Below are 13,345 nucleotides of genomic sequence, written 5' to 3' on the forward strand. Positions count from 1 at the left end.
CCTTCTTAGAATTTAGCACAAATAAAATTAAGTCATTATCTGAGCTTTATAAGAATAAGATCAACTCTCTTACTATTGCTTAGCACAGTGCTTGACATGAACAGGTAGGCACTCAAATGGATGTTTAATGTTTCACCATATTCTGTTTTCTTCTCAGTTTCAGCTTATTTCTGGTTAAAGTGATGAAAGCTAATTGTTACCCTTCTCAGATAACTATTACTTTATTCTTCTCTTGGGTTTCATATTTTAATTGCCAATTGTTTTTCTATCTTATCAATGTAATTCTCTTAAATAAGGAAATATTTGTTTAAAGTGATTAGGCAATCACTAAATCTCTATATCAATGGCAAAAATGGTCAAAAATAAAAAATAAAAGTAGAGAACACTTTGAGTTCTAATTTCTGTATTGATTACTAGAATTTATAGGCCTCAACAGTTATTTAAAGGATTACAGATTGATCACAGCAACCTATTGAATGCTTATGTGAGCAGTTGAGGGCAACTCAAGCTATACAAAAAAAACTAAATTATAAGTAATTTGAAACGCTAGAAGAGTAGAAAAAAGGAGTATTTGATATTTATGTGTTAAAAACTGTCAGTGAGATTGAGCTCTTCTACAGAGGCAATGGGAGAATAAGCTACTGTCGCTACCTTCTAGTAGTGGGCAGTCGTATGGAGAGAGCACAGATAAGCCTAATTCATGGTGATGTGATAAATGAGGTCAGGTGCAGTGGCTCATGCCTGTAATCCCAGCTCTCTGGGAGGCCGAGGCGGGTGCATCACTTGAGGTCAGGTGTTTGAGGCCAGCCTGGCAAACATGGTGAAATCCCATCTCTACCAAAAATACAAAAATTAGCTGGGCATGGTGGCACATGCTTGTAATCCCAGCAACTTGGGAGGCTGAGGTGGTAGGATTGCTTGAACCTGGGAGGCGGAGGCTGAAGTGAGCCAAGATCACGCTATGCCACTGCACTCTAGCCTGGGCGACAAAGCAAAACGCCATCTCAAATAAATAAATAAATAAATAAATAAATAAATAAGTAACAAATAAAATAGGAGTAGATCAAGGTGCTATGGGAATATTTAGGAGGGAACTCAATCTTGGACATCAGAGAAAGCTCCCAGGGGGTATGATATTTAAAATGTATGACTTAGAACCAGTCAGTGTTATCGAGAAAACTTACTGGTTTCCTCAATTCATTTCTGTCTTATCTGCACTAATCCTATTCAATTTAATTTCTACGTGCTCTGTGTAAACCATCAGACACAATTCATCATAGTTTCAGGGCCTGAAGACTCTCAAGTAGAAAATACTGTCCTTTTCACTATTCTTTGTGGGAATATTCCTGATTATATGCTGTTATCACTCCACACCCCATACAGAAAGAACTCTGAGACAAAGATCTGAGAAAACATTGTAACAAAAGGAAACAAACTCCTGTCTCTCAAAACTAAATTCTAGATTTACCTATACTCTCATAGGAATATTCTGTGTTTAAAAGGCAACGATCCACTATTCTAATGCTGTTTTTTTTATTTTTTCCCAGCTTCATTAATCCTAGATAAATGGCACATAACTTTCCAAAATTATCCTTAAACTTAACCTAGTCATACATTTTTACCTCATGGGAAAATGGTTACAACATAGGTGGTCCCCCAAAATACATTCTGTCCTTTCAACCTCCTTCTCCCAACCATATGAACGACCCCTACTTCTAGTACTCTCAACATCCTATTTCCCACTGAATGTGTGTATGTGTGAAATCTAAAACTCCTCGAGAAATAAAAAGTGGACGAAGACAGAGATCTTTTTAATTAAGAGGTGAGAAACTTGGGCACACACAGATCAGTTCTGCTTGATTCTCTTGAACAAAGATAGAACTGGGTGACATTCACAGCAGTGGACCTGTCATTCCTCATGCAGAATGATTTCTGGAAGAGATTCCAGGTGGCAGCCTAAGGCCAAAGGAGATGTCATTAGGTCTTCTCTAATCTCAGTCTACAATTCAGAGATGTGGCATGAAGGTTTTGAAGACCTGAACACCGCATTCCAGGCTGGTCCTTTTGTGCTAGGTTTTCTATCAGAAGCCCATCTAGAATGTAGGAGTCAGCGAAGGAATACTGGGTACTGTCCAGGGCAAACCCATCTACAAGGGTACTAATGTATGGAGCACATATGGGAACATTTTACCATATCCCTTGAAGTGGAAAAAAAAACCAAAACCATGTGACACTTTGCTTGCATATATATTCTGAAAGTCACATCCAGTTCGTTTTAAGCCTCAATTTTTAAGTATTAATGCTTTTATACTCTGACTATAAACAAATTTTGTTTTAAAATATTTCTTAACCTAAGGTAATTTATGATCCTCTTTGGTATTTTCCACAAAATTATGTGCACATAAACACAGATGTGTTTTTCCCCCTAGCAAGGGGGTTAATAGCATTAAGCAGATTCTCAAAAGGATCAGCAGAAGATGCTGACATGCAGCAATCATTCTTTTTCTACATGGATATTTTTGAGAGAAGTGATTTAAGGTAAGTATGCATTACCCAAAAACATATACACCAATACAATGTAGTCAGTTAAAATTAGGATACCTATATCTAAAAGGGTTCTCTTCCCCTTTTGTCAATTGCAAGTAGTCTCTGGGCCCAATGCAGAAGCTGATTGGTTAATATTACTGGACGCAATGACAGTGATAAAATGGAGTATACTTGGAAAATACTTTTTGTTTTGTTTTATATTTGTGTGTTCTCTTTCAATAAGCTAACTTGCACCTTCCAGCAAATTGGAGGGCTAAATAAATTTACGTAAAAAAAAAATCACAAAAATTTTACCCTTAATGAAAATATGAAAAGTAGAATGGAACCCAGATTAAACCTCTCTCCCAAAATAACATATGTCAGCTCAAAGCAACGAAAATACTGTGGTCAGTTGAAAAATGTTGAAATTTTGTGTAATTATGAAAGTGAAAAAAGAGCATTTTGGCTTTGAAGTTTGAGTTTTCACACCACCATTAGATTTTTAGTCTTAAATTTTAATATTTCAAGACAATTACACTCATATCTGTGATATTTAATTTCTGCCTTCCAGGCAGCTGGCTTGTCCCTTGTCATTAATATGGAAGGCAATTACAATGTCACCTTTAGCTCAGTTCTAGCTGAGGAATTCAAAAGAAAAGTCAGAAACAAGTTACTTCCCAGTAAATAAATCACCAAGGGATTTAGCAAGTCTAGTCAATCAGCTCAGCATTTGCGGGGGTCAGAGGGGTGGGGGAGATCTGGGGGTGTTAGCACACACGAGTGTACATACACACACAACAGAAACAAAATAACACTACAATAATCAAACTGTATTAATATGTTATCAAAACACTACAAACAGAACAAATGTTTCTTTTGCCTTCTATGTCTCTTCTCATTTTACTCATTCTTTCCTTATCACTATTGACTATTACCTTTCTTCAGATATTTAGCCATGCACTTACCCATGAACCCTGTCTTCTTTTTCTGTCCCAATCCCCATATCTTCATGGCTTTCCAGTTAATGAAGTTATCTTAGGAAACTGAGAAACCTAGAAGTATATCTTAGGGAAAGGTCTAAAAAACTATGCTTAAAATTCTCAAAACACTGAGAAAACTCACCATATTCACATTTCTAATGTACAATAATTTTAAAGAAAAGGAAAGTTATAATAAAATCTCACATTTTATTATAATAACTAATTAATAAGTAGTAATGAGTCTAAGTAGTTTCGCACATTCTTTCATTTAAATCCCCAAATCATCCTAACATCTCATGATACTGAGGGGGATACTAAGGCCCGGAAGGTGAAACTATGCCCAATATTACACAGCTAAATAATAAATTATACAGGCAATCCACCCAAAATTGTTTTTCCTTTTTATTTATTGATATACCATAGTTGTATGTGTTTTTGGGGGTACACGTGATATTTTAACACACGTATACAATGCGTAATGATCAAATCAGGGTAACTGGAATATCCATCACTCAAACAGTTATATTTTCTTTGTGCTGGGAACATTACAATTTTTCTGTTCTAGGTATTTTGAAATATACAATAAATATTAACTATAATTTCCTATCATATTGTTGAATGATAGAACTGGTTTCTTCTGACTGTATGTTTGTACCCACCACCCAAAATTTGAACCTCAAAAAGCAAAACACCTTCAAAATATTAAGAAAACAGAAACCAACATAAATTTTAATGGTAAATATTTAGCAATGTTAAGGAATAGGAATACACATAACTGATTCACATAGTATCCCTATTATATTATAGATGACAGGAAGCTTATAGCAAAATCTGAGGCCCAACTGTGTATGAGCCTTAGGGGGTGATTACTTTTTATACATTATCTTGACTACTTCCTCAAATTTATAATTTTACTATCCCTGGGCTTATTATAAACCTTCTCTTCAAGTCCTATGATGTCCAGAAGCCTTTCAATGAGTAAAACCAAGGAATCCAGTGAAGAATAGAAAGATATTTCCAGTTTCTCAATAGTCCTCATGCTGTCACTTTTATAACTGAGCCTCATCACAAAGGATTATATAATAGATTCAAGTAATACTGCAAACAATTTTATTTTTAAAACTTAGGTCTTTGATTTTTTGATACTATAACATCTGAAGATTAAAAAAAAGATTTACTATATACTTGCAAAAGCAATATAGTTTATGCAAAAACACTGTTGATATGTGAAAATGCCTAACAAAAAGTTGTCAAGACCAAATTTTTGGTCCTGCTGACTATGAAAAGCGAGTATTTCTTGGATTCAAACTATGAACAAGTAATGAAATTTCTGCAAGGAAGACTCAAGGAAAACATGTGTCATATAGCACTTAAGGCATACATATAGAAATCAAACATTTGTGATAATACCTGAAGTAGGAACGATTTAACAAAAGATTTTTTCTTTTTTTTTTTGAGACGGAGTCTCGCTTTGTCACCCAGGCTGGAGTGCAGTGGCACCATCACGGCTCACTGCAAGCTCCACCTCCTGGGTTCATGCTATTCTCCTGCCTCAGCCTCCGAGTAGCTGGGATTACAGGCATGCACCACCACGCCTGGCTAATTTTTTGTATTTTTAGTAGAGACGGGGTTTCACCGTGTTAGCCAGGATGGTCTCGATCTCCTGACCTCGTGATCCGCCCGCCTCGGCCTCCCAAAGTGCTGGGATTACAGGCGTGAGCCACCGTGCCCGGCAACAAAAGATTTTCACAGAACACTTAGAGAAAAAGAAAAACTCAGATTGTTACCCCTTCCCAATCTGAGTTTTTACGTTACAGATGTTTTAAAGAACTGTAAACAAAACAACATTTATATATTATTGCCTGATTTCAAAATAATCAAAAACAATCTGTTTTACTTAAAACCAATTGTAGCAATCACTGCATCTAGTAAATAGTAGCACTTCTATTTGCTATTCCTTATAAAGAGGCAAAAACAAAAAAGAAATCACTGTTTTTGAGAACTGAAGTATTTTTCCATAAGCACTATAGCCAATTTAAAAATATGACATAGACAAAGACAATAAAAATTATATTGTCAAATAATAGACAAATACAAAAAAATTGAAATATGCTAGCAGTGTTATTATAATTGACCAGATTATAAAGCTCAATTACCCTGAAGTTCTGCTACTGAATAGGAACTTTCAGATGCTCCACTATATAAAACATTTTTAGGTGCTAAGCCCAGGAATAATGTCTGGAATTCTGCCAATAATATTCCTCCTGAACACAATGGCAAAGCCTCTGTGTGACACAGCAGCACACTCAACTTTTTTACAATTTCATGTTCCCCCATCTTTTGCAGCATATGAATGAGAAATAGCCTTTCTCTTGGAGGCTATATTAATTTTTACGAAATAAACCAACACAAAATGGGTAGCAAACCAATTTAAGCAAAATTTTCGTTGCTATGGTTCTATAATTAGAAAATAAAATTAGTAATTGATGAGAGTTACAGCTCAAAAAATGAAAATTACTAGATTGACCTTCATGTGGTTAGTCATATTTAACAAACTTGAGTCCTCTCTGCCTGTGTCTGCCTCTCACTCCAAACTCCCTGTCATACCCCTACCCCTCTACACACAGCTGCTCTTCTTGAAGTGAGTGCTTTATATTGTGGAGGCCACCAAGTCCAAATAACATAACTTTATTTTGCTATAATTTTTATAACTTCTTTCAAATTCAAGTTTTTGGCTGCACCTTACAAACTTGAAAATCTAAGAAATGCCAGTCTTTTAAACTGCAGCCACATATAGGTCTACGTAAAACACTTTTTTAATCTTTAAGGGCTATTTTGTAAATTTTCACCAATTATTAGAAATCTTTTTAATACAAATATTATATACACAGTATTGTTAAAAAGATCAGCAAAAGGCACAAAAGCATGGGATATATTTTGAGTTCTTTTTAAAGAAAAGAAATTTCTCTCCTTACCAGAAGTGCTAACACTGATTGTTAAGACTTTCTAATGACAGGTATATTTTGAAAAGAACAACAACAAACCCATCCTATTCCAAACTATATAGTCTGTAGAGATAACAAAGCCCTAATATTAACTCTGAGCTTATACTAACTTTACTCATCAGACATACATCACTGAGTGAATTAAAAGCCACTTAGCCACGTAAAACGAAAAAGCAAAGGAAAAACTGGTTATTAGCTCAATACGGATTGTTCGTAAAATGGGCAATATGCTAATTAGTCTGCTCTGCTTTAATTAAAAGAATCATTAGCTAAATCACATACGTAAACTTCAATTTCACAGTATTTGAGAAAGATACAAAAAGACCTTTTGTTTATTAAAACACTTTAAAACTTTCCTATAATCTGTTGAACAGACCAATTTTTCCAGATCCTGTATAAACAAATGGTAACCTATATTTTGTTCAATTATCACATATATTAGTGTAGTTTAATAAGACTTGACTATATTTGAAGTATTAACTAAGTCAGATATACAATTATCACATTTAGGAGGTCTACTTCAATTTTAAAATACTAGCTTAACCTTGTATGTTGTCTTCAAAATCCTTTATTTTTCAGTTTTCTATATGGATGTTTAATAGAACACTACGCTGACTTTGCGGTTGAATTATGACGCTTTACCTGAACTGCACAGAACTAGTCCATGGATTAAATAATTAAGAGATTGCACAATTTGAGGTAGGATTTTCAGAAACGCTTTACAAAAAGATTTTAGCACACCAATTACTTAAACTATGTCAAAAATCTCACTTAGTTAAATTCTGACAATCTTTGTCAAATTCAGAAACATGAATTCAATTAAAAATAGGCAGCTTATTTAAACTACGTTTGTCTTAACAGCTTTAATTTAAAAAACACCTCCTGCCCCCATATACAGTTAATGCTTCTGGCTAATGCACATTCTCTTCCTTGTATTCTCATTTCTATCACATTTTTTTCCCCATTAAAGTGAGCACATTGTATTTGGTTTCTTTTCTTCCTATTCATTGTTCAGTTCAGCATTTTAATAATCTTTTCAGTACTGCTGTTCAAAGAAAACAGGCTATATGAAGCTAAAGAAAATTCTCTAAGTTCAATGGTTTTCAAAGTGAGATAATTTTCCTAGACCTATTTGTTAAAAATCCATGCAAAACAAGCACCACAACCAACTGGTAAACAGCTACAGAAAATTGGAAGCTTAAAAATAAAGCCGTTAAAAACACTTCACTACACACCTTCTCTGTGAAGCCCTTTGTTTCCACTGAAAACCATACTGGAATCCTTGTATAAAAGAAGTTGCCTTCTGGCTATCAATAGCTATACTATCAGTAACTGAGGGATCCAGATGTCTGCAGCGGTTAAAACAAATGTTCAGCGTTGGGTGCTGATTCCGCTTCCCTCCGTGCAAGGTTTTTCACAAAGGCAGCAGAGTAAGAGCGCACATAGCAACAGCACTCACAGCTGATTGGACAGAGGGTGTGCTCAACCTCCCCTGCTCACTAGGTCCACTACAGCTTCCTGTCTACTTGGCAGCACTGTCATGTTTTCTTTGCTCGTCTTATGAACTCAGCTGTGTTTAGGCAACTTGAAAGGAAAGAACAGAAGACTGACGATGCAAAGTATTCTAGTGTAAACCCCTAAAATGTGTTTCTTTAGTTGCTTTTAAAACAGAGAAATTCATGAGACAAAAATTTATTTCAGTTAGTGAAATAAATGAAACTGAAGACAAAGAAGGGTTGTGGAGGGAATCAATTACTTCACATTTAAATTAAATCAGGTCTACCAAATGAAACCCTGTGAAAATGTGTAAATAAAAAACTTTACAATAATCAGAATAAAGCATTAACCTCCATATATCTAGAACTATAAAGTATTTTACAACAAACTTCACAAATTCCTAGAAAAGCACAACCTGTTACATATTTAAAATGGGATAGGTCCTGAAATGGTCTCTCCTCAAATGCATGCAGTATCTTTTAAGAGGGCTAAAGAAACAGGTTACCAGACTGACTAGAAAAAGATTCAGAAAGGAAAAATTATCAGTTACTTAATAATCTCTGACAATACAAGATTTAACTAGGTCTTTATAGTAAAATGTCTCTGGACACATAGAACAATGACATTTAGCTTAAATTCATTTACTTTTTGTTATCATAAAATTACCCAGAGATATAAAAGCATAGACTTTTTTTCAGGTTTCAAGTAGTGGGCTTCAGTTTACCAGTTCATACTGTCTCCACGAACTTTAACAGCAAAAACCCCTCCCCAGCTTACAAAGTTGTTTGGGAGAATCAATGAAAGTAGTAGGAGATGAACAGATGTGATGAATTATAAAAATTTCTCACTTTAGAAGTATTTCCCCTGAACGTCACGTCAACTAGGATGGTGGTTTTCAAACGTTTAAAGCAATGGAACTCTTTATTTGCATTCTTCCTATAAAATGCATTATCAGTAGTGGCTCTAGGACTTCTATACAGGAAAGGTTTGTGGGAGTAGGCTGAGGCAGCAGCAGAAGCATGCCGTTTACTACTCAGATCTTTGTTTATCTTGAGTGTCTCGGCATTAGGGAGTGGAGGCTGATGGAAATGTTGGAGTTACTAAAGTGCCCCATGAGCACTATGAGGCTATTTTTAAGTGAGAAGCCACAAATAGCACGCAATTTCATCTCAGACCCAGAATCCATAAGATTTCTACCCCTGAAGAAGCTTCTAGGATTCCTGGAGTTCCACAGTACAGAAGAAATACAACTTGGAAGAGGTTTATTGCTTTAAAGAAATCTCATTACTTTAAAGAATCTGATCACTCGCTCCACATTTAGCCAGAGGGAGAGCTGCTAAGCCCCCTAAGAAATAACAAGACGTGCCGGGCGTGGTGGCTCACGCCTGTAATCCCAGCACTTTGGGAGGCCGAGGCGGGCGGATCACAAGGTCAGGAGATCGAGACCACGGTGAAACCCCGTCTCTACTAAAAATACAAAAAATTAGCCGGGCGCGGTTGTGGGCGCCTGTAGTCCCAGCTACTCGGGAGGCTGAGGCAGGAGAATGGCGTGAACCCGGGAGGCGGAGCTTGCAGTGAGCCGAGATCGCGCCACTGCACTCCAGCCTGGGCGACAGAGCGAGACTCCGTCTCAAAAAAAAAAAAAAAAAAAAAAATAACAAGACGTGTTTGGAAACACAATAAGCCTGAGGTAGGTGACTCAGAGAAAGAATGGCATGGTAGAGAGAGCAAGGATTTTGGAGGTAGGCCAACCTGTGTTCAAAACAGGAATCTGCCATTACTAACAGTGAGACCACATATAAGATTATTACACCATTATGAGCTTCAGTTTCCTCATCTGTACAACTCCTAATCCAAGACTAGTCACAGGACCACTGTACTTTTTCCTTAACACTTAGTTCATAGAATGTAGAAAGGCTGTTTACAAAATGACTGGTTTAATGAGTCTCCTCCATCACACTGTAAGTGCTTTAAAGGTAGGTACTATGTCTACTTGTTTACCTAGCACCATGCCTCATTTATATTTTATACAATATTTGATTAGATTTCACAATCATGGGAGGTGACTAGTACAAGTAGAACATCTTATTTGACCATCTTCATTGTTTAAATAAGGAAATTAAATATAAAATTTATAAGTCACAACTAGAAGTTAAAGGAAATCAAATTTAAAAATTTTTTGGATTAATAAATTTATATTTCAAAATCAACCTTTTTCTATCTCCTATAATATATAATCCCAGGGTTGTTTTGGAATATTTCCTTTCAGTTATAATCCTTCAACTTTAAAATTAAAGGCTAGTGATATCATATATCTATAATATAAATCTATTGATGTCATATAAAAAAAGAATTTACAGAAAAAACATTAAATGTATTTAGTCACAACATGTAATTATAAATGATAAAAGACACTCCAAATAGATGTGCCACCTTAAAAAACTTAAATCCAACTGAGACAGTATTTTATTTAGTGAAATGCTCCCCTCTCTGTTGCTAGTTTTCCAATAAATTTCAGAACAGCACTTCATATATTTTTGAAAAAAGTTTGCTTTTCCCCAATTTGCTCACCTTGGTACACAAAACTAAATAATGAGTATGCTGTAAAAAGATGGCACATTATCTACTTTGTAAATCTCAAGACTACAAACTAAGAATCTGAATAACATGAATTTCTACACAAGTGTTAGTCCCAAATTCTCAATTCTCAATTCTCAACCATGACAAACCTCCTTCCCCGACTCCTCCAGAACCCACCTAGCATGATTGTTAAGTATGTTCTCTAAATGGACAGTTCAGGAAACATATCATGCTCCTGCAGGGAAACAAATAGGATAGTAGATCTTTTACAAAAGTTTTAAAAACAAAACTATATATTCCAAATACAAAATGGAAAAATTTCAAATAACTATTTCAGATCATCTATGCTTTCTGTTAACAGAAATAATTGAGATATACTGATAGTAAGATACTTTAAGAGCTAATCATGCTATCTTTGAGACTTTCTAAACAAAAAAAATTATTGCAGATAGAAAAAAGAGCCCTTCAAAGGTAATGATTAAATAGCTACTACACATATACACATAAAAATAATTACTAAATATATATTATATATATATTAAATAGCCACTACCTACTGGCCCATGGGCCAGGCATGATGCTAATCCCTTTACATACTCTTCTCAGATCCTCAGGTAGTTGTTATCCCCACAGATTAAAACTGGTACAAAATCCAACCTCATGATTGGAAAGACCCCTTAAAGCAGCAAGACATAATGGAGGAGGAAAGCCACAAATTCAAGCTCTTTCTACTTACAGGATGTGTTACCAAATTATTTAACCTGTCTGAATCTATTTCTTTGAAAAGTGGGAATAATCATTTCTCTAAGTGCTATAAACCACCTAGGTGAGTACTTGGGCTCTTAATCTGAAGTCTCCTCTTTCCCTTTGCAGATATCAGGTCTACATGACATAACCATATGTCTGCATACACACACACGCACACAACAAATAACAGCAATACATTAGCATACATTAGTTGTATACAGTATTAATAAAAACGGGAATGAGAAAACTCTTGACCAAAGAAAGATTTCTGTGATGCTGATTTTTTTTTTAAGTTTCTTAAATAATGTCACATCTAACAACACATGTAACAGCTGAATAACTAATTTGTAATGAAGACTAAGCAATAGTTAAAATTTAACATTAACAGTTTTGGAAAATAGAGAAATTTATGACATCATTAAATCAGTTTTTATTAAAAAACAAAATATGATGTTCAGGTCACTTCAGGGATAAATTAAACCATACATTATAGTGACTGCCATTTACATGAGATTCCCAGTAATCATACTTGCTGCAATGATTACCCACTGACTTGTATTCATTATAACAAAGTACAAATAAACCAAATGGCCAAACAGCAACCCAAATATACCGTTTTAAGAGTTAAACACATTCTTAAAATTAAAATGCTAAAAAGTACCTAAGAGACTTATTTGAGGATCTCATCTTTCAAAAGATTTTGGGTTATGATGACCTAGATTAGTTCCAGGAGTAGTGCCTTGTTTACAAAATCTAAGATCTTGGAAAGAAGAAAATGTTCTAGCCTGTTTTTTGGCATCATTCATACTACATTGTTTAAAATGAGCTAGAACAGGGGTTATTTATAAGCTAAGCTACTAGACAAACACTTCGTCTAATAATATCTTGTACACACATAAGTCAGATTTAATAAGAATCAAGATCACGTATTAAGAATTTACTTTTAATCTCCTATATACTTTGTAAATTAATATCACCATCATTACATAAAATGTGTGCAGAGGTGCATATGGGTTTTTCTTTATGCATACTTCTTTTAAAGATATATTATGGGATGTTAATCTCCTGCTATTACAAAGAATGCTATGTTTGATTCAATCTTAGATTGAAAACCAATCATACATTTGTATTATAATAATACAACATTTTATGACAAGTTTTTCCATGAAGATAATGGATCCCATATTTACCTGTCCCTTTGACAACTGCAACTTTGTGAAATAATATTTTGTAGATGAAGAAACTGAATCATAGAAATTGAGGTAGGTACCTTGTAAGAATCACCTACTCTAGGTTTAATTCCAAGTGCTGTGGTTTTTTTCCACAATTACTATTACTGATACATGTCATTATGTCTGCTAACAGAGACAAACAGTCATACAAATGACTGATTCTGCAGTTTAAATTCTGGAGAATGTTAACAAAAATCTGGTTGAGTGAAAAAGCTGTATGTGTATTTAGTCAATTGTGTAGCTTAAGGAGACTCAATTATTAAGTCCCCAAAGCTTTAATACTGTTTGCTTTGCATTTAACATTTTTAAAAACTTGCTTATTTGAAACTATTTTACGTTGGTTTTCTTCCAAGTGATATGACTAAACTCTTTTGGCTACCTCAAACTCCAGCATGTCTAAAACTGAATTAGTTTTCCTCTGAACAAGAGTCACCATTATTGTCAGTGACATCCTCCCAATTCCCTAAGCTAACAAACTTTGGAGAGAACCTACTCATTGACTGTGTGTTTAGTAAGTGCCTGGCACAACCACTTCGCTCAGGTTATGTCATTCTAACAAAGTTATAAAATAGTGTAAAATACTATTACTATCCCAGTTTTAATCAATAAAATGGCAACTCAGAGTAAGTCAGCAACTTAAGCTTACACAGAGAAGATAACAAAATCAAATCTTGAACACTTTTAGTTCTAAGTGCTAAAACAATCTGTATAATTAATGTGCTATAAAATTAATATAAGGGGTTGAGACTATCATTTTCTTTTTAAATAAAGTAGAGAA

General features: G+C 34.7%; 2 protein-coding genes across 15 annotated transcripts in view; both read right to left on the bottom strand.

Moving 5' to 3' along the window:
* ARPP19 (cAMP regulated phosphoprotein 19) overlaps positions 1–13,345 on the bottom strand; it is a 974,666-nt gene that overhangs the window by 101,681 nt on the left and 859,640 nt on the right. The window lies entirely within an intron of this gene.
* The window catches only part of ATOSA (atos homolog A), a 133,314-nt gene that overhangs the window by 66,765 nt on the left and 53,204 nt on the right, over positions 1–13,345 (bottom strand). Inside the window, exon 1 of one of the 9 annotated variants that reach the window (XM_050797929.1) lies at positions 7,747–9,586. The exons of 7 other annotated variants lie outside the window; for them this stretch is intronic. In XM_050797929.1, the coding sequence (XP_050653886.1) occupies positions 7,747–7,783 (37 nt within the window). In that variant the 5' untranslated portion in view covers positions 7,784–9,586. Of the gene's footprint in view, positions 1–7,746; positions 9,587–13,345 lie in introns of those variants that run through there. One more of the 9 variants, XM_050797921.1, reaches the window with a different exon arrangement.

Source organism: Macaca thibetana, chromosome 7 (genome assembly GCF_024542745.1).
Source record: "Macaca thibetana thibetana isolate TM-01 chromosome 7, ASM2454274v1, whole genome shotgun sequence".
Lineage (NCBI taxonomy): Eukaryota > Metazoa > Chordata > Mammalia > Primates > Cercopithecidae > Macaca > Macaca thibetana.